Here is an 18173-nt window from a genome sequence, read left to right as displayed (position 1 = left end):
TTTTATTTTTTTATATGAACACAGTGAGTAAGTCTTTTGTGATGACTAAATTTTATCTAAAAAGCCAATATAAGTATTATGCTAATCATAAGTGTGACGATTTCCTAACTGACCATCAACTTTAGGAAGTAAGCCCCTTGTTCAGTGATACAAAGTCACATGTAAGGCTGCATTAATGAAAATGCAAACTTGGTGGTAGTTTTTCTTCAGCTTGTGCTCTAGCCTTTTTGTTCTCTCACTGCGTGTTCTACACGAGATGTACATATGCTTTAATGTCAGCCTACATTCATGTATTCTGAATTTCTGGAGATTTTTTTTAGAAATTTAATGAAATATTCTGAATCCTTCCTTCCTCCTTCCCACCATTTCTTCCACCTAATATTTTTTTTTCTTCAGCCAACATGTATTGAGTGTTTTCTTAATACTTTTGAAAGAAAGTTACAAAGAAAGGCAAGAGTTTCTGCCCTTCTGAAGTACAATGTGTCAGAGACTGATGCCATAAAGAAAATTTCTTAAAGTATCATTTTCGATTAACCCATCTTAAAGAATAAAGAGAAAATGTGTGCTGTGTATGGAGAATTTCCTGAAGAAAACTGTTCTGACTTTGGAGTTTGTCTTTAGACAAGATGATTTTATAATATTTGTAGGTACATATTAAGTATGTTTGGGGTTTATAATAATAATAGACAATTTATTTTGTGCTTTACAAATGTTAAATCTTTTAACCCTCAAAATAATCCTGGGTAATCAGTAATATTATTTCACAGAGGAGTAAACTGAGGCACAGAGAGGGCAAGTACCCAGTGAAAGTCACACATCCAGGGACATGAAGGAGCCAGGACTCATTAAGTGTCAGGATCCAGAGCCCAGGCCCCTGTGTTAGTCAGCATGGGCCAACATGATAAAGTACCATAGATTGAGTGACTTAAGTCACAGAAAAGTATTTTCTCACAGTTCTAGAAATAGGAAGTCCACGGTCAATGTGCCAGCAGGTTGGTGTCTGGTGAGAGCATGTTCCTGAGGTTGCAGAATGTCACCTTCTCACTGTGAACTCACATGGTGGGGAGAGAGAAAGAGACAGAGATCTCTCTTCCTCTTCGTATAAGGCCTCAGTCCTATCAGATAGGGACCCAACCTCTGGATCTCATTTAACCTTAATTACCTCCTAAAGACCTAGCTCCAGATACAGTCACATTGGGGGTTAAGGCTTCAATATATGAATTTGGTGGCAGGGGGGCTCGATTCCATCCACAGCAGCTCCTACCACAGCTAACTTTGAATAATGACAGCTAACTTTGTTCTGGGCATCAAGACCTGCTAGAAAAATGGTTAGATTCCCTTAATAATATGTACAGGTTAGCAAACAATATTTAAATTCCTGACTCCCTTGATTGGATTTTCAGTGGAGGACATGAGAAGTAAGCCCTACTTATTTGGAATGAGTTGGTCAGAAGCACCCTGACTGCTGGTAGGGGTAGTGAGAGTGTAAGGATGCTGAGTTCCAGAAGGGGATTGCATCTTCCATCCAACCTTCAAAAGAAGCTTAGAAATCCCTTTCTACTGGGCTCCCTGTCTTTGTAAGAGCCCACATATCTGGGGTAACAGCCATCATCACCCACTTTGGTTGAAAGAAGGAAAAGCCCCAAATGTAAGAGGATACTGTCAGGGGACCAGGGAGGGCGAAAAGGATGATGGATAATTGGTGCCACTTTTTTCTTTTCAGGAGGGCTTTATCCCTTTTATAAAGTGTTTGGCCTTGGCCAGCCGACATTATGTGCACAGGCTAGGAGAGTTTGGATAAACTAGTCCCCAAGCCATTCTGAAACAGACATGTAAAGACTTAATCATAATACGAAGTTATGGCATATTATAAGGAAAGTAAAGAGGAAGGCATGTGAACATTAGATGAGGTATATGATGAGGTGTGTTATTATACAGGTATTACGTGTATATATACTTTACCTAGGATTGCTATCGTTCAAAGCATTAGAATTTGAAAAATCGCATTAGCGTCCAACAAGGCACCTTGTAAAGTGGAACTTAAAAATATCTTAGAAAGAAATATGTTGTATGTAACTTGTTGCTCCGCTCCCCCCCAACAAAAAAAAGACAGAAATATGGCGAGACGTTGTCTATGTCAGGAGAAGCTAGAAGACACTTAGAGTTGATCTTTTAGACTTTTTCCTAAACTAGTACACAACTGTAAAATGGGTAAGTACCCTCTACTTTGGGGGATGGATATAACAAGGTCTTTTGTGATCTGCAAGGCTGCTCTTTCTAATATCCCTCAATACACTGAGGCCAAAATTTCCCAGGGAACAAAAAAATTGAGACTGCAGTCATTTCCCTTTGAAGTTCAAGTCCTAGGGTGTTTGTCATGGATGGAAATGGTCGCACAAGGTCTTGAAAGGGAACTCATCATGAGAAGGTGTGATCTGCACTGGGGTCCAGCTCATCCTTGAGGTATGTAGGAGAAATCTGGCCCCATTATTGTATGTAAGTTTGGCCTGAAGTCCCTTTAGAATTAGCAAACTGGCATTAGAGTTACATTGTGGAAATAATAGCTGGGCCATAATATATAAATGCAAAAGAACCCATAATCTTGATGTTGCAAGCAAGTGGCACCACTGAGCCCATTCCAGAGAACTGAAGCAAAATCAAGGTGCTTCTACTGAGAGGGATTTTTTTTTAAATACAGTTACACTTTGCTGTGGAAATAGAAACAATGACAGTAGAAACTGGGGGACCTGCTAGTGGACAGATCATGGAATTACTGCTTGGCTTTTGAAAGCTGGATTAACCACATTTGGCTGAATAAATCCCCCTCAAATCCCTAGATAATCTCAAAAGGGGGAGCCTCTTGAGCTTTTCACTTTGTGGCCATCCCAAACATATGACACCATACAGCATTTGCTTTGGGCTGAAGCAAGAAGACCTTCCCTAAACATGGATTACACTTCACTCTCCATGATTCATTTACACACAGGTCCATTAATACTATTTTGTAATTCTTCTGGGCTTTTCAATATTTCATAGTAAAAATATTTGTGTGTGTTTATGTTTGTCTCTCTCGCTATATATACATATACACACACATACGTACACACTGTTGTGTGTATGTGTATATATACACTAGATATATATACACACAGGTATATATGTGTATATATATCTGTGTGTATTTCTAACCACTGAGCAAAATTAAGCTATTTCATAAATAATACAGCATAAAATCACAATATGCTGTTTACTCTAATAATTTAGTAACTATCTGTTTTTCTTTTGCATAAGTAACTTAGAAAATTGTTCACTGTGTTTTTTATTCCATTAGGAAGTGTGGTTTATGGGAATGGGGACTTTGTATGTCTCATTTAAATCCATATCCCCAGCACCTAGAACAGTGTCTGGTACTCATTACATGTTGATTGAATGACTGACTGAATAAAAGAAGTGAAGTAAGCTTGAACTGATTATAATCATTTAAATTATATATAATTGTGAATAAATTATACCAATTATAAGTTGGTAATCATTCATTACCAATTAAACTTCAATTTGTCTTACATATGATATTTTTAAAAGCACAGGAAACATACTCTGTAAAGAAAAATAAGATGGCAGATTATATTAGATTTACAAATGATATATGTGAAAGAGCTCTAGAATGTTATTTTTATTATTATAATTGAATACTTTTAAAAACTCACAGAAAGGAACACTGTGATATGTTAGCAATTACAGACCTTTTATCAAATGTTTAATAAATTCCTTAAAAATTTATATAAATGTCCAGAAGACTATGCAGCAGTTGTAATAATCACTAAAATATTTTCTTCCAATTTATTTGTCTAGGCAATGTTAAAATTATCTTGATAAAAATCTCAGACAATCACTTTGTTTCCAAAATAAGATGGGAAATGGAAAACATGTCGGACAAGGAGTCAGCTGCCAATATTCCAGCCCAGCTTGCTGAGTGCTGTGGTCTTTGGAAGGTTCATCTTTTCCCAAGCAGCAGTTTCCTCATTTGTAAAAGGAAGAAAACATACCTCTCAAAATCGCTTGAAATTTTGATTCTAAATACCCTAGTATTTGGCACTGTGTCTACAGGTTTCATTAAACTCTCAGTCACTAGGCAAAACGCAAAAACCCTTCCTTTGTGGAATTAGCAATACCTGCATTGCTTTCATAGCAATCGGTGCCTGTTAACTCCTGGGCAAGCGCATCGTTTCCTGTTTCCCTCAGCACAGTCACAAACGTAGAAAACCAGTTTTCTTTCTGCACGATCCTTTTCAGTAGCTCTCTTACCCCTGCTTCATTTCCATTATTTTCTGCAGCAGAAACCTGTTTTAAGAGAAAAGTAGAATTAAAGAAGTCCAACTATCTTATGAATAAATTTAAACAGGAACTAGCCTTTAGAAAAATTGCACAATTAAGCATATGTATAAAGGCTCATATTCAAATACTAAAGAAAACAGCAATACCGCTTATAGAAATTTTGGATTCTAGGGGGAAAAAAATCCCTGGGCCAATCCCCCTTTTAAATATACACTATTTTTTTAAGCTATTGAGATATTCAAAGCTGACACTTAGGAAACATGTTTTACCTCCGCCATTCTGAATAAGGGGTGCAAAAGAAGGCGTCTTTAATTTCTAGCCATGTTACGTCTATTTGCATCAATTTCTTTCTGTATATCTGGGGCTTGCTGTATCTTTTCAACCCATGGAGTCTATAAACAGGAAATCAAACATTTCTTATCCGACCTCTCTTTCTTCACTATTACCACTATGGAATAAGTAATTACTATCAGACATTTATATTCTTTAATATTTGTATTATTTATTACTGCTATAATATATTTTTTAAAAAATTTGTATTTACTTAACATTATAAGACATTTATTTCTATATTCCTTTTTTTAAGTATTGGGCAGAAGCATTTCTATATCCATTCATTACTATTTTTAACTTTCATTTAATTTCTCCTTTAGATTAATCTAGTAAATCTTTTTAAATGTGAATCATTTGTGTAATCCTTATTACAGTGCATCTCCCCAGTTCTTAATACAGCACCAAACATTTGGAGAAAAGATCACATTTAGACCAGAAAGAAATTAGGCAGGACACCATCAACTTGCTGGGCCATTAGTCAAGCCACTTCCTCTCCAGACCTCAGTTTCTACATGTGTAAAATGAAGCACCTGAAATAAAATTACAGCATTTGTCCATCCTAGCTGCATGTTAGAATCACCTGAGGAGCTTTAGAAGATACTGATGTCTGAAATCTACCCCCAGAGATTCTGATTTGTCCATGGGGGGAAACCAGAAACTTTTTTCAAAAGCACCTCTTGATTCTAATCAGCAGCTTAGGTAAGAAGTACTAACTTACATACTCTCAGAGGTCTTTCTCAACATTTGCCCATCTTCTACATGTATAATATGGACTATTCAGCTAGATTAATTGTTTCCTACAAATTTGTGTATTTTCTAGTCCTATAAATATATCCAATAACCATTTAATTTCAGGAATTCACATTTTTGGAACAATGTCTGGTACAAATTCAGTGTTTATTATTATGATGACTGGGAAAACATCTATCTTTACAAACATTTCACCAGCAGACACTACTTAGTACAAGATTATACCACATGATTTCTACCCAAAGAATATGTTCGTTTCATCAGCTAATAGATAATTATGTTATTATACATGTTTTGCATATATCAACCCAACAACTCTGAAGAAGATACCGATATTAACCCATTTTACAGATCAGAAATCCAAGGCTCAGAGAAGTCCAGTTACCCCTCTAAGGCCACAAAGCTAGTAAATGGCAGAGGTAGAATTAGATCCCAGGCATTGGCTTCAGAGGCTGAATACTGCCTTACTGAGCTGTAATTATAGCTGGTAATTGTCTCCAATTTTAAGTTCATTTTCTGACAAGAAGTGGTTAAAATGACTACTTGACTTAATAAAATTTAGGCGATTTCAGTCCATCTCCCCCACAGCATTTCTAAGCAGATTCTTGCTCATTTCCTACTTTTCTTTAATTTTGTTAATTTTCTAGTGGAAATCCTTTGTCTTCTCTGATGTTTGTAACATCTCTATTACCTGCTAATTTAAGCAGTAGTCTCTAAAGATGCTAAATGAGACTGGTTTGAGCACCTTATTTTAACTCAACCATTTCCATTTTTAATTATCTCAGCCTTTTATCAGCTTTAAACTCATTCCACAGAAGTAGTAATCAGAAAGCATTTCTCTAAAATGAACAAGTGAAGCACTGTAATAAAGACTTATACTTAAAAACCTAAGCATATTATATCCACTAAATTTTCTTTGACAATTAACCAGTTAGTCGATCTTTACTGTAGAATTGTATTTGTCAAGCTTGCTTTGTCCTTACTGAGTTCAGGCATTTGAGAATCATTATGCCATTATTTCCTGCAAGTATTTTTATTATTTGAATGTGGAACTACATATATAATACCCGTGCAATTTTAGCAGGGTCATCAAGATTCTGAATTTTTAAGAAATCTTCCTAGTTCCTTCCTGCTAGAAAGTACATCAATTCCCTTTAAAGCAATCACACAATGTTTTTTACTTAAATTTGTTCTCCTATATATAAGATCCCAATAGGGCTTCCCTGGTGGCGCAGTGGTTGAGAGTCTGCCTGCCCATGCAGGGGACGCTGGTTCGTGCCCCGGTCCGGGAAGATCCCACATGCCGCGGAGCGGCTGGGCCCGTGAGCCATGGCCGCTGAGCCTGCGCGTCCGGAGCCTGTGCTCCGCAACGGGAGAGGCCACAACAGTGAGAGGCCCGCGTACCTCAAAAAAAAAAAAAAAATCCCAATATATACACTTGATTACTGAAATTCTTGGGAAATGAATATTTAGACTTGAGCCTGAAACAGGACATATAATGATTCCCACTCATGTTCCTTCCCCACTGAATGTATTCTCTGAATATGAAGTTAAAAATGTCTATGGATACATTGTTAACTAATTTATAGAGTGTAAAATAAATATGAGTTTGTGGGTAATACAGTTCAATACTTTCATATCCTGAATTCTTTTTTTTTTTTTTTTTTTTGCGGTACGCGGGCCTCTCACTGCTGTGGCCTCTCCCGTTGCGGAGCACAGGCTCCGGACGCGCAGGCTCAGCGGCCATGGCTCACGGGCTCAGCCGCTTCGCGGCATGTAGGATCTTCATGGACTGGGGCACGAACCCATGTCCCCTGCATCGGCAGGCGGACTCTCAACCACTGCGCCACCAGGGAAGCTCCCTGAATTCTTTGATCTATGTTTTTTCTAACAGAAATCAGTAGAGAAACCAAAGATATTTCGTTTAAGCACTGGCTTGCCAACACAATTGTAAAGTTAGATAAAAATGCTTTCTTCCCCCTCAGAACAACCGTAGATAGCTATTTAAATATAATGGTGACCTTTTAATATAGCAGAGCTCAACCCTCAGTACCAGTAAATCAGGAAGCAAAACTCTTACGTTAAAAACAAAGAATTTTTAAAGAACAAGTTCCCTCCAAAAGTTAATGTCTTTCTGAATGACTATGTATTGTCACAATGACATAACTAATTTCTTATTTGTACTTTTTGTTGCTAATAAAATTCTTACCCATCCTAATTTACCTGACATTACAATGAGCTAGAAGAAGATTAACTCTAATACTCAACTTCATGTAGATGGAACTGGAGGGTTTCTAGTTGGACTGGTGATATTATCTGCTGTTCTACTGTGTAAATGAAAGGTACAGAGTGTCTTCTAGGACTATAGATGTTTGATGCTTTGAACTGGGCAGGGCTGAAACATGCAGCTTACTTAATCTGTTCAAATTGATATTAAGACAGTGTGGAGGGGCTTCCCTGGTGGTGCAGTGGTTAAGAATCCGCCTGCCAATGCAAGGGACACGGGTTCGAGCCCTGGTCCAGGAAGATCCCACGTGCCGCAGAGCAACTAACACCATGTGCCACAACTACTGAGCCTGGGCTCTAGAGCCCGTGAGCCACAACTACTGAGCTTGTGTGCCACAACTACTGAAGCCGGCGTACCTAGAGCCCTTGCTCTGCAACAAAAAGAGAAGCCACTGCAGTGAGATGCCCGCGCACCACAATGAAGAGTAGGTCCCGCCTGAGGCAACTAGAGAATGCCTGCACAGCAACGAAGACCCAACACAGCCAAAAATAAATAAATGAATAAACAAATTAATTAATTTTTTAGAAAAACACTATAGAAATGTTTACATGATCCACAGTTCATGGCTGTCTAAGTCATGGATGTGCTACGATGTCACTTAGCATCCTAAATAGAAGCAGGCCAGTACAGGGACACCCCCTTGCTGTTAGGGAGCATCTATTATAATGATCTATAAAGTGATTCTTGTATTTATTGCTGAGTCCTCAGTGTTTGCAATAGTGCCTCACATATACTAGACATTCTTTAATTATTTGTTAGAAGAATGAACACTGATCAACACCGCATAGTAAACTCCGTGAAAGCACAGACGGTATTTGTGTTATTCTCCAATCATTTCAGCACTAGCATGGTGTCTGATGCAAGGTGCCGCTCCATAAATTTAAACCGAATGAATGAATAATCAGAGGATTAAATAAATTTCTTTGGGTACCTGCTGGTCACAAAACTAAATCTAGGATCATGTTTTTAGAAGTGCTTACGTAAGAGGGGCAGGGATTGGGAGGTGGAGGTGAGAATCCAAGACCAAGTAGAAAGTGTCAACCGGAAAACAGGAAAAGCATTAAAATAAAATGTTTTTTAGAAGTTCTGATTTCTTAGTTAAATGCTATTTTAAGGTGTCAAAAAAGCAGATTTGGAGATCTTATATTCGTCATCCACCCATCCATTCCCCAATGCCTGGCAAGGCAATTCATTACTCCAAGTGTTTTCATTTCTTATTCCAGACAATTCCTTGGAAATAAATCCAATCAATCAACACTTATTAAGCACCAATATTATACTTAGTCCTAACTGGGTTCTGGTTTCATCCTTAGATGAAAAACATTGTTTCTCCCTCAAATCACAGTTTAATCCAGGGACTTTAGGAGGCAGATCTCAATTTCAACATGGGGTATTTACCTAAATCCCTGAAACTTTAAATTCACAAGGAAATGTGATCAAATAAATAATAGAAGTCACATCATAACCAAACAGCTCTTTCTTATTTATAAAGCCTTTTCATAAACACTATTTCTCACTCATGTTCAATAAAATACTGTGAATGAGACAGGAAATTATTATTATGTCCATTTTCATGGGTACACTTAGGATCAGGAAACAAATAATGTAGTCCAAAGTAACGCAGATGGTAAGAAACAGAGATAGATCTCAAATCCAGGTCTTGCCATTCCAAATTCCCATGCTTTCCCCACTACACTTTGCTGTTATACGATAAACATTCCTCAAGGACCCCATATCAACATGCTGGGGATTCTTCTAAACCTAGTGGTGCCTTTCCATCATCCGCCATTGATTCCTTTTGAGACTGATGGTACCTGTAAAATGACGTGTACAAAAACTATTCCAAAGTTTCACGCAGACACTATTGCTCCTTTGAAAGCCTCAGATACATAGCTCCTCTAGCTTTCAGGGCCTCCTTTGAAATACGACTCTGAGGGAGAATTTGGGTTGCTTTGGCCTTAACTGCTACCACTACACAAATGTCCCTTTACTCTATATCTTCTTTGTGTCAAATCCCTTGCATTCCTGCTAGCTGCCTCCAAGCTTGCCAGAATCAAGAACTTGGATAAAAACTAGCTGGCAGAAATTCAATCCAGGCAAGACAAAAGTGATGCTGATAGGCAGACATATTTAGAGTAAATAAGGAGAAGTGCTGTTTCGCTGGCAATCGGGACATCGTACCCACTAAACATAAACAGCTTTGTGGTGTTACTGGACTCTGTTGCTTCTGGACTTCCTAACAGCTACTGTGGCTGGAAATGCCATCTTCCATCTCCAGCTGGCTTGAAGGCTGCATACTGTCTTCCAAATTAAGTTTCTGCCACAGTGATGTACACATTTGTCATATCCAGCTGGACTACTATAATGCGTTCTAGCTGGTTCTCAATACACAAAACTACATAAACGTTACCGACAACAGTGTAATGTAATTTACTAGTTGGGAAAACCAGTCCTCAGAATTAGATGCATGCTTGGGTCTTTGGACAGGCCCTATGGCTGTCAAGAGGACGAAGGAGTATTAACTTTAGTCACTAAAGACCAAGTCACATCATAGGCTGATACGAGTCCCGTGCCCAGAACTTTGTAACAAGGATACAAACAGTTGATGAATTAAAAAGAAAGAGAGAAAGAAAGTGTCAAAAATCATAGCATGTTAGACTTTGACCCTCAAAATGGGTTTATTTGCCTACATGCCTTTCAACATAAGACTTTTGACGCACACCCTGAGTAAGTCAGATTTAAATAGGTAAGCATTTCTATACTCCACAGGACATCCTCACTCATTGAAAAACAATGAACAATAAAACATTAAGTGTAAAGTCACCTGTAAAATCCATCCTGTCAAAATGCCACGTAAAAAGTCCACTATTCTTTTATTAATATGAAAAACTGCAACTAGCAACATATTTTTTCAGTTAATTATCTCCAATTTTTGATTCCCAGAGAGTTGAAACTTTGAGTAAAGAAAAAAAAAAGTGTGTGTGTACTATGTAGTTTCCCCATTTGGACCAAAATTAAATGGTATAGTGCATAATATAGGCCAGAGATTGGCAAATGTTTTGTTTAAAGCCCAGATAATAAATATTTTAGGCTTTGTGGGCTATACGTCTCCGTACAAATGCTCTTAAAGCGCAAGCGCAATCATAGCATGTAAATGAATGAGCGCTGGCTGTGTTCCAAGAAAACTTTCTTTATGAACTGAAAATTTAAACACCATTCTTAGCTTTCGGGCTGGATTTAGCCCATGGATCATGGTTTGCTGATCCCTGTTCGATGGAACTTTATAAAATAAGACATAAAATTTCACACCATCAGGAACTAAATCCCTAGCTCTGCTAATGTCTTCCTGGGAGAACTTCGGCAAGTTATTTAAACTGCCTCAGTCTTCTCACCTGTAAAACGGCACAGTTAATAACATAAAAAAACCTCAATAGATTATTGCGAGCATGAACTCTGATAATACATTTTGCAAATGATACTAATTGCACACAGTAAGTGTTTAATAAATGTTGTCTATTAGCATACATTATTATTCTAAAGTTAACTCCTCTTTAGTTTATTTCAGTGAAAGAATTAGAAAAGTAGCCGTTTTCAAAATTATGTTTTCAAAAGCCTAGATATTCTCTTCTCAAGGAGGGATCCAAATTTACCAAAAGATATCAAAGAACATTTGGAATGGGGCAAATGGAGGAACAACCCCGAGTTGCAATACCTGTATCTGCCTACAAGTCCAGCTCCATTTGAACTGACACCTACCCGATTTCTGTCTTCAACTGTCAACAGCTCTTCCATCACACATCTATCCAAGACATCTGTAACCAGAAGCTTGTCCACCAGTGTGGGCTGAAGGAGGTTCAGCAATTGGAGACACTCATCGTGAGCATTCTCAAAGGATGGAGAGGGCAAGTCTGTGAGCTCAGGGTTCACGTAGCGGGCGGCTAAGGGGTTGCCTGCTAGCCGGAGGGCGTCCACAAACATCCTAGTCCAGCCGAGGGGCCAGGCCCCCTTCTCCAAGGTGTTCAGAAGCAGATCAGCTGCCTGCATGTTCCCGGTGGTGGCGGCCGTCCTCTGAATCTGCTCTTTCACGTCTGCAGGTAGAAAGGTCAGGTAGTCCAGTACTGGCTCCACCTGGATGTACATTTTCACTCGGGCCCTGAAACACGAAATGAGATAGCAGAAATTCTTGTCTGCGGAATACCCATCCGACGACATCTTTCCTTCTCAGAGGTCGGAGAAGATTCTCCCCAATAGACGGACAAGTTGCTGTTCTCAGCTCAGCGGATGAGATGTGTGGCCCGCTGCTTTGGAGCGGCAGGGTCTGCAGCGATGCTCCTGGCAACGACGGGGTTGCCTGCACGACGCCCAGGTGGGCGCGCGAGGGCGCGGTCGCACCTGGGCAGGTAGGCAGGACGCGGCGGCGGCGGCGGCGGCGGCGGGCGCTCGCAGGGGCTGGGGACCGGTGCGCCTCGTCTGCGCACTGGGGTGGAAGCTTCTGGGCCAGCTTTCAGCCAGGCAGTTTTATAGTTTGCCTGATTACGGTTTCTGTTTCGATTCTCTTCTTCAGGACTTTCCACACGTAATCCGCCGGGCGGGGAGTGTCTGGTCTGGGAGGAGCCACCCTTTGGTCGGTTCCGGTATGCACAGTCCTTCGGTCAAGGGCCCTGTGGGAAAAAGAAAAAGAAAGGGAATTCTCTCTTCCAGCGAGTAAGACCTCAGCGCTCCAGCAATGCCAGCGGGTATTCCGTCTACCTTGCAGGGTTCGGCCTTACAATTCAGACTTCTTTCCCAGGGCCGTCTCACATCACCCCTCGTCAGCTAAGATGTGGAGGGGGTGCAAGCGCGTGACTGGGGGCTTCCCAGCCCAGAGGGGAAGAGAAACTGCCACAGACCCTGATGTCAGCAGCAAGGTGTTAGCCTTGGCTGGTGAATGCAGGCAGCCCCTGGCCGCGCCTGAGTGGTAAGATTACAGGGGACAGGCAGAGAGATGAAGCTAAGAAGACATCTTTTCAGAGATGTGTTAAGCCCAGAACCCCAGGATGAAGTGACCGCTGTACCCTTTCCAGAACAAACCTGCCCTTCTGTGTGTCCCCAAGAAGTAACTCTTTGGGAATTTGTGGGTGGGTATGCAAAAGAGCAAGTAATGATAAGCAATTAACTGTATCGCCTCATGCATAGATAGTAGTATTTATTTGGCTTTGACCAAGGCCTGGTGACAGATGCTGAAGGACTTGAACCGACAACTCAGCTTAGGAGGAAGCCAAGACTGAGGGTTTCCCATCACCCAGTATGTAAGTTCCCCATATTCTTTAATATACAACTTTCCTTTAATAAAACAAAACAAAATCCCCAACAACTTATTTTTGATGTAGCTGCCATTCTTTTCTTGGATTCAATACAGCAAGTTTTGGCTGAAGCAGCTAGGAACTTAATTAGCAACTAATGTACCAACTTGTAGTAAACATCAACATTTGTCTATGTCATGAGGGAAGAGACACCCACACTGAGAAGTGGCAGCTTTGGTTCGGTACAGAAGCCACATAAATGTGAGTCCTTCACGTGGCTACTCATTCAGGTGTTCTGCAACCCTGGATGACTGTGGGTGGTAGCTTATCTGCTTCATAATGAGAACCTCATGGTCCAGAATTATATGGAGGAGGAAGGGGTCATTTAGGCTGTCAAAAAGATATATTTAGGAAAAGGAATCTGCTAGCAATGCACATTCAATGAAGTTTGGATAGGCCAGGGAAGCTTGGTGGAGTTTTGGACTGGATAAGTGAAACACAGAATCTTTGTATTTACCGGAGGCATAGAAAATACCCAATTGAGTACTTTATAGCTGTCGTCTTATATTATTTGCTAATTATATTATGTAGCTAAGCCTTTTTTCTTCCCCAAGGATTGTAAGCTGCTTGAAGAAAGGACATATTTACACAGGACCAGTACAATACTCTACAAATAGTAGGCCCTTGCTGATTTTCCCCCTGAATGGGAATTTTATTTGCCTTGACCCGGCAGCTGGCTTAATGTCAAACACACAGTGAAAGTTGTTGAAGTGAAATAGAACCTTGGCCTTGCAGGTGAGCCTGATTTATGCTATTCTTTGCTGTTTCTTCATAAAATATTACCATATCTTTATTTACTTTGGAGACTTTATCTTGTAGGTAGAAGATAACCACATTAGACATTTCTACAGAAGTATTCAAATTATCAATTTTAGTTATGTGTCTACAAAGATATCTGTTAGGGCTATTAAAGTCCCCCTCACCCCCTCAGGTGCTGGCAGGTTTTATTCAGTATGTTAAAGCAAGAACAAACAAACAAACAAACCAAAAAACGTTCTGTCCCCTGTTACTCATCTGTCCGTCCTTTAGTTTCAACCATTGGGGAATAAAAAGGGGTTGCTTATTAAATATGGGGAAATAATGACATCTTCTTAACACCACAGAATTGCTGTCCTGGTGAAAGAGGGTCAAAAGTGGAAGTTTAAATGTTTGGTATTTAGATTATATCATTCATTCAATCACTTAAAAAATTGTTATTAAGAACCTACTATGTGGGGCTTCCCTGGTGGCACTTAAGAATCTGCCTGCCAATGCAGGAGACATGGGTTCGAGCCCTGGTCCGGGAAGATCCCACATGCCGCGGAGCAACTAAGCCTAAGCCCATGTGCCACAACTACTGAAGCCTGCGCACCTAGAGCCCGTGCTCCACAGCAAGAGAAGCCACCGCAATGAGAAGCCCTCGCACTGCCAACGAAGAGTAGTCCCCACTCACTGCAACTAGAGAAAGCCCGCGCACAGCAACGAAGACCCAAAGCAGCCAAAAAATAAATTAACTAAGTAAATCTATTTTTTTTAAAAAGAACCTACTATGTGACCAGTGTTGCTCTAGGAGCAGTTTATAAAACTAAACAAAGTTCCTACTTTTATGGGTCTGACATTCTAATGGGAGTGGGAAGACAGAAAATAAATAATAACTAGAAAATATACAGTGTGCCAGGTGAGGATAAGTGCTATGAGGACTCTGGTAAGATCTAGCTAATAATGCACATTGCAATTTCACTGGTTGATTTTTCATATAGATGCCCTCTCCTGACCCTCACCGTTAGCATCACATAATACCCATCAATAAAAATTATCAATACATATTTACTTTCAGGTAAGAGTCACTTTGCTGCATGAAGATTGAGTGATGAGGACTGATCCTGAGGGAAAATATAAACCTCTTTATTTTTAGGAATCTACCATAGTCTTTTTTTTTTTTTTTTTTTTTTGCAGTACGCGGGCCTCTCACTGTTGTGGCCTCTCCTGTTGAGGAGCACAGGCACTGGACGCGTAGGCTCAGCGGCCATGGCTCACGGGCCCAGCCACTCCGCGGCATGTGGGATCCTCCCGGACCGGGGCACGAACCCGTGTCCCCTGCATCGGCAGGTGGACTCTCAACCACTGCGCCACCAGGGAAGCCCTACCATAGTCTTGATAGAGCCACTGCTGGAGGAAAGAAGTTGAGGAAAAAGAAAGCCAATCTCTCAAAATGTATCCTTTTTCTTCATCTATATTTTTGCACCATGGTTTATTTTCTTTTTTGTTTTAATAGGGGTTTCCTCTGTCACATTTCTTCATATAACTTTTATTATCATCCTCCTTATTGTTTCTAAACATAAGTTTCTGTTTCCTTTCTCCTTTGAGGTAGGAAGTCATACTGAGCTATATTTTTCCTTTTTTCTAGAGCTGCCTTTTCTTTTTAAACCCAAAAGCAATATTTCAGTCTCCATCAGTTTTAAAAGTCACCTTTTAGCATTTTGTTTTTTAAATTGTAGTTCAGGAAGATGCTAGATAACAGATTCTTGCCGTTATGCGACTTACCGTTTGAGTTTTCTACAGCTAAGAAGTAGTAAAAATCATAACTGCCACTTCTTTGACAAACTAGAACTACAATTTAATGGCCACCCATGGCAGTAATGCCTTTTCCAAAGAAAATGACAATAAATTTAATTTGATGAGGAAATGCTTCTAGAATTGATGCTCTGTTTTTTTCACTTGTTTACTAAATTGTATCAATAAAGAGCCTATTCTGTGTAATTTACAGTTAGATGCCCTTTGACTAGCAGAATAGAGCTGTGATTAAGCTTAGAGACTGTGAGCTCAGGATACCAGGATTCACATCTCAGCACTGCCTCTTAATTGCTGTGTGATCTTAGGAAAATAACCTCAAATTTCTCAGTTGTAAAACGAGAATGATAATGATACCAGTACTATGTCATAAGGTTGTTGGAAGCACTTAGCACTAGTCCTGGCATGTTATACATGCCCTATACATGACTGCCAGCATTTTTATACAAACGATGAGTAAGAGATGTTGCTAGCCCTCAACGAATGTACGGTTGATAGAGGAAATAACTTAGTTATACACATAAACATTATATACTAATAGCCATCTAACTGATACTTACACAGGATCCCTTTTTGCAAGAAACAAAAGCTGATAGGCTGATTTAGCAGAAAAGTTTATTGAAAGGATACCGTTTATATGTCAATGCTACTCTCTCACTTCGTCCCAGCTTACCCTTCCCCCTCCCCGTGTCCTCAGGTCCATTCTCAAATAGGTAGCTAGTGGGAAGCAGCCGCATAGTGCACGGAGGTCAGCTGGGTGCTTTGTGACCACCTAGAGGGATGGGATAGGGAGGGTGGCAGGGAGGCACAAGAGGGAGGGGATATGGGGATATATGTATATGTATAACTGATTCACTTTGCTGCACAGCAGAAACTAACACAACTCTGTAAAACAAGTATATGCCAATAAAGATGTTAAAAAAAGGATATTGTTTATATTTCAAAAACATAAATAGGTCCAAAATAGAAAAAAATTCTAAGTTTACTAGATCATGATACCCATTTCTTAATTACTTCCAAAAATTCAGTTATAAACTTTTGGTTTTAAGTGTGCACGTGTGAAAGCTTTTCAACATAATGAAAAGTTTTGGCAAAAAAATCAGGTGTCAGTGAAACATTTTCCAAACATCCATTTTTCTAAATACTTCTCCACAGTGAAGGAAAACAAAATTCCTTTTAAAAGCAGTTACTTGCATATTTTCACACCTTTAAAACAACACCTTTGCCTCAAAGGCATAAATTGGCTGAGCTTTTCTTTTTCTTTTACTTTATTTTACAATAAATGCTCAAGAACAAACTACAGTCAACTGTAGGTAGAGTGCCATTGTCTTTTCCTTGAAATCCTGGTTGACATTTAGCTGGTGAGCACTGTGTGGTTAGATGTCTCGGTCTGTGTCCATTCTGAGTGAGGAGTGGCTGTTCTAGTTGCTTAATACCCACCCCATATACTTAGTTAAATATTTTCATTTCACCTCTGCTCCTATATAGCTGACAAAGTCTTGAAGTAGGATTAGGAGACAGAAGTTATTGCTGTAGAATGAGTTATTGAAATCAAATATTGAGATAAATTGAACCAAACTTTTGAGCTGCTAAATCACATGGTTACACTAAGATTTCAAAAAAAAAAAGCATTGTCAGTTACAAATTATTTTTATTATTAATACAGTAGATTATATCAGTTGCATTTTAAAATCTTATTTCACTTTTGTCTGATCACTTACTTTTTTTTTCTTTGAGGTACGCGGGCCTCTCAGGGAAGGAAGCCCTGATCCCTTACTTTTAAGTTTGTATTGTTGTTTGTATTTTAGGATATGTCATTATATTTGTACATGTAAAGATTTTCTAAATATATATATATATATATATATATATTTATTGGGGTCCGTGTTCAAATATTTTAACTGATAGGGATCAAGAACAAAGTACTTGGGGCTTCCCTGGTGGTGCAGTGGTTGAGAATCTGCCTGCCAGTGCAGGGGATACGGGTTCGAGCCCTGGTCTGGGAAGATCCCACATGCCGCGGAGCAACTGGGCCCGTGAGCCACAACTACTGAGCCTGCACATCTGGAGCCTGTGCTCTGCAACAAGAGAAGCCACGATAGTGAGAGGCCTGCGCACCGCGATGAAGAGTGGCCCCCACTTGCCACAACTAGAGAAAGCCCTCGCACAGAAACAAAGACCCAACGCAGCAAAAAAAATAAATACATTTATAAAAAATAAAAGAACAAAGTACTTGGAGACTGCAGCTCTAGAGAGCTTCCCAAGGGCTAGAGATGGTGTTAAATTTGAAGAGCAGTATTAATAAGAATGAAGGGGGAAGGTGTGGAGGTGAAAGGAGAGAAAGCTCCGGGAAGAAAAGAAATTCAACGTTTAGATCGTAGAAGTAGAATATTCCAAGTTGCTAGTGTTATTATTGCTTTGTGACAATGTTGGTATATTAAGTTAATACACGGAACTTGAATATATTTCATAGCCTATTGCCAGACATGCTGCCCAGCAGATTTGTTCCAGAATTGGACCCTTTTTAAAAAATTAATTTTTATTTAAAAAATAGTTTATATTCACTGTAGAAATTT

At 39.6% G+C, this 18173-nt stretch overlaps 1 protein-coding gene and 1 long non-coding RNA gene across 3 annotated transcripts in view; one reads left to right on the top strand and one right to left on the bottom strand.

Annotated features, from left to right (window-relative positions):
- Positions 1 to 12254, bottom strand: part of IFIH1 (interferon induced with helicase C domain 1) — a 38316-nt gene extending 26062 nt beyond the window's left edge. Inside the window, exons 1-2 of one of the 2 annotated variants that reach the window (XM_033860075.2) lie at positions 11462 to 12254; positions 4173 to 4341 (exon numbers count right to left, since the gene is read on the bottom strand). In XM_033860075.2, the coding sequence (XP_033715966.1) occupies positions 4173 to 4341; positions 11462 to 11917 (625 nt within the window). In that variant the 5' untranslated portion in view covers positions 11918 to 12254. The remainder of the gene's footprint in view (positions 1 to 4172; positions 4342 to 11461) is intronic. The other variant, XM_033860076.2, reaches the window with a different exon arrangement.
- Positions 12255 to 12445: 191 nt separating this feature from the next.
- Positions 12446 to 17058, top strand: LOC109547902 (uncharacterized). The gene is made up of 3 exons (XR_002173888.3): positions 12446 to 12993; positions 13602 to 13782; positions 14983 to 17058. It is a non-coding gene; the product is annotated as an uncharacterized lncRNA (long non-coding RNA).
- Positions 17059 to 18173: the final 1115 nt, after the last annotated feature.

This window comes from Tursiops truncatus, chromosome 7, assembly GCF_011762595.2.
Source record: "Tursiops truncatus isolate mTurTru1 chromosome 7, mTurTru1.mat.Y, whole genome shotgun sequence".
Classification (NCBI taxonomy): Eukaryota; Metazoa; Chordata; class Mammalia; order Artiodactyla; family Delphinidae; genus Tursiops; species Tursiops truncatus.
Note: the sequence above shows the minus strand (reverse complement) of the source record. Positions and strands in the feature narration are given on the sequence as shown.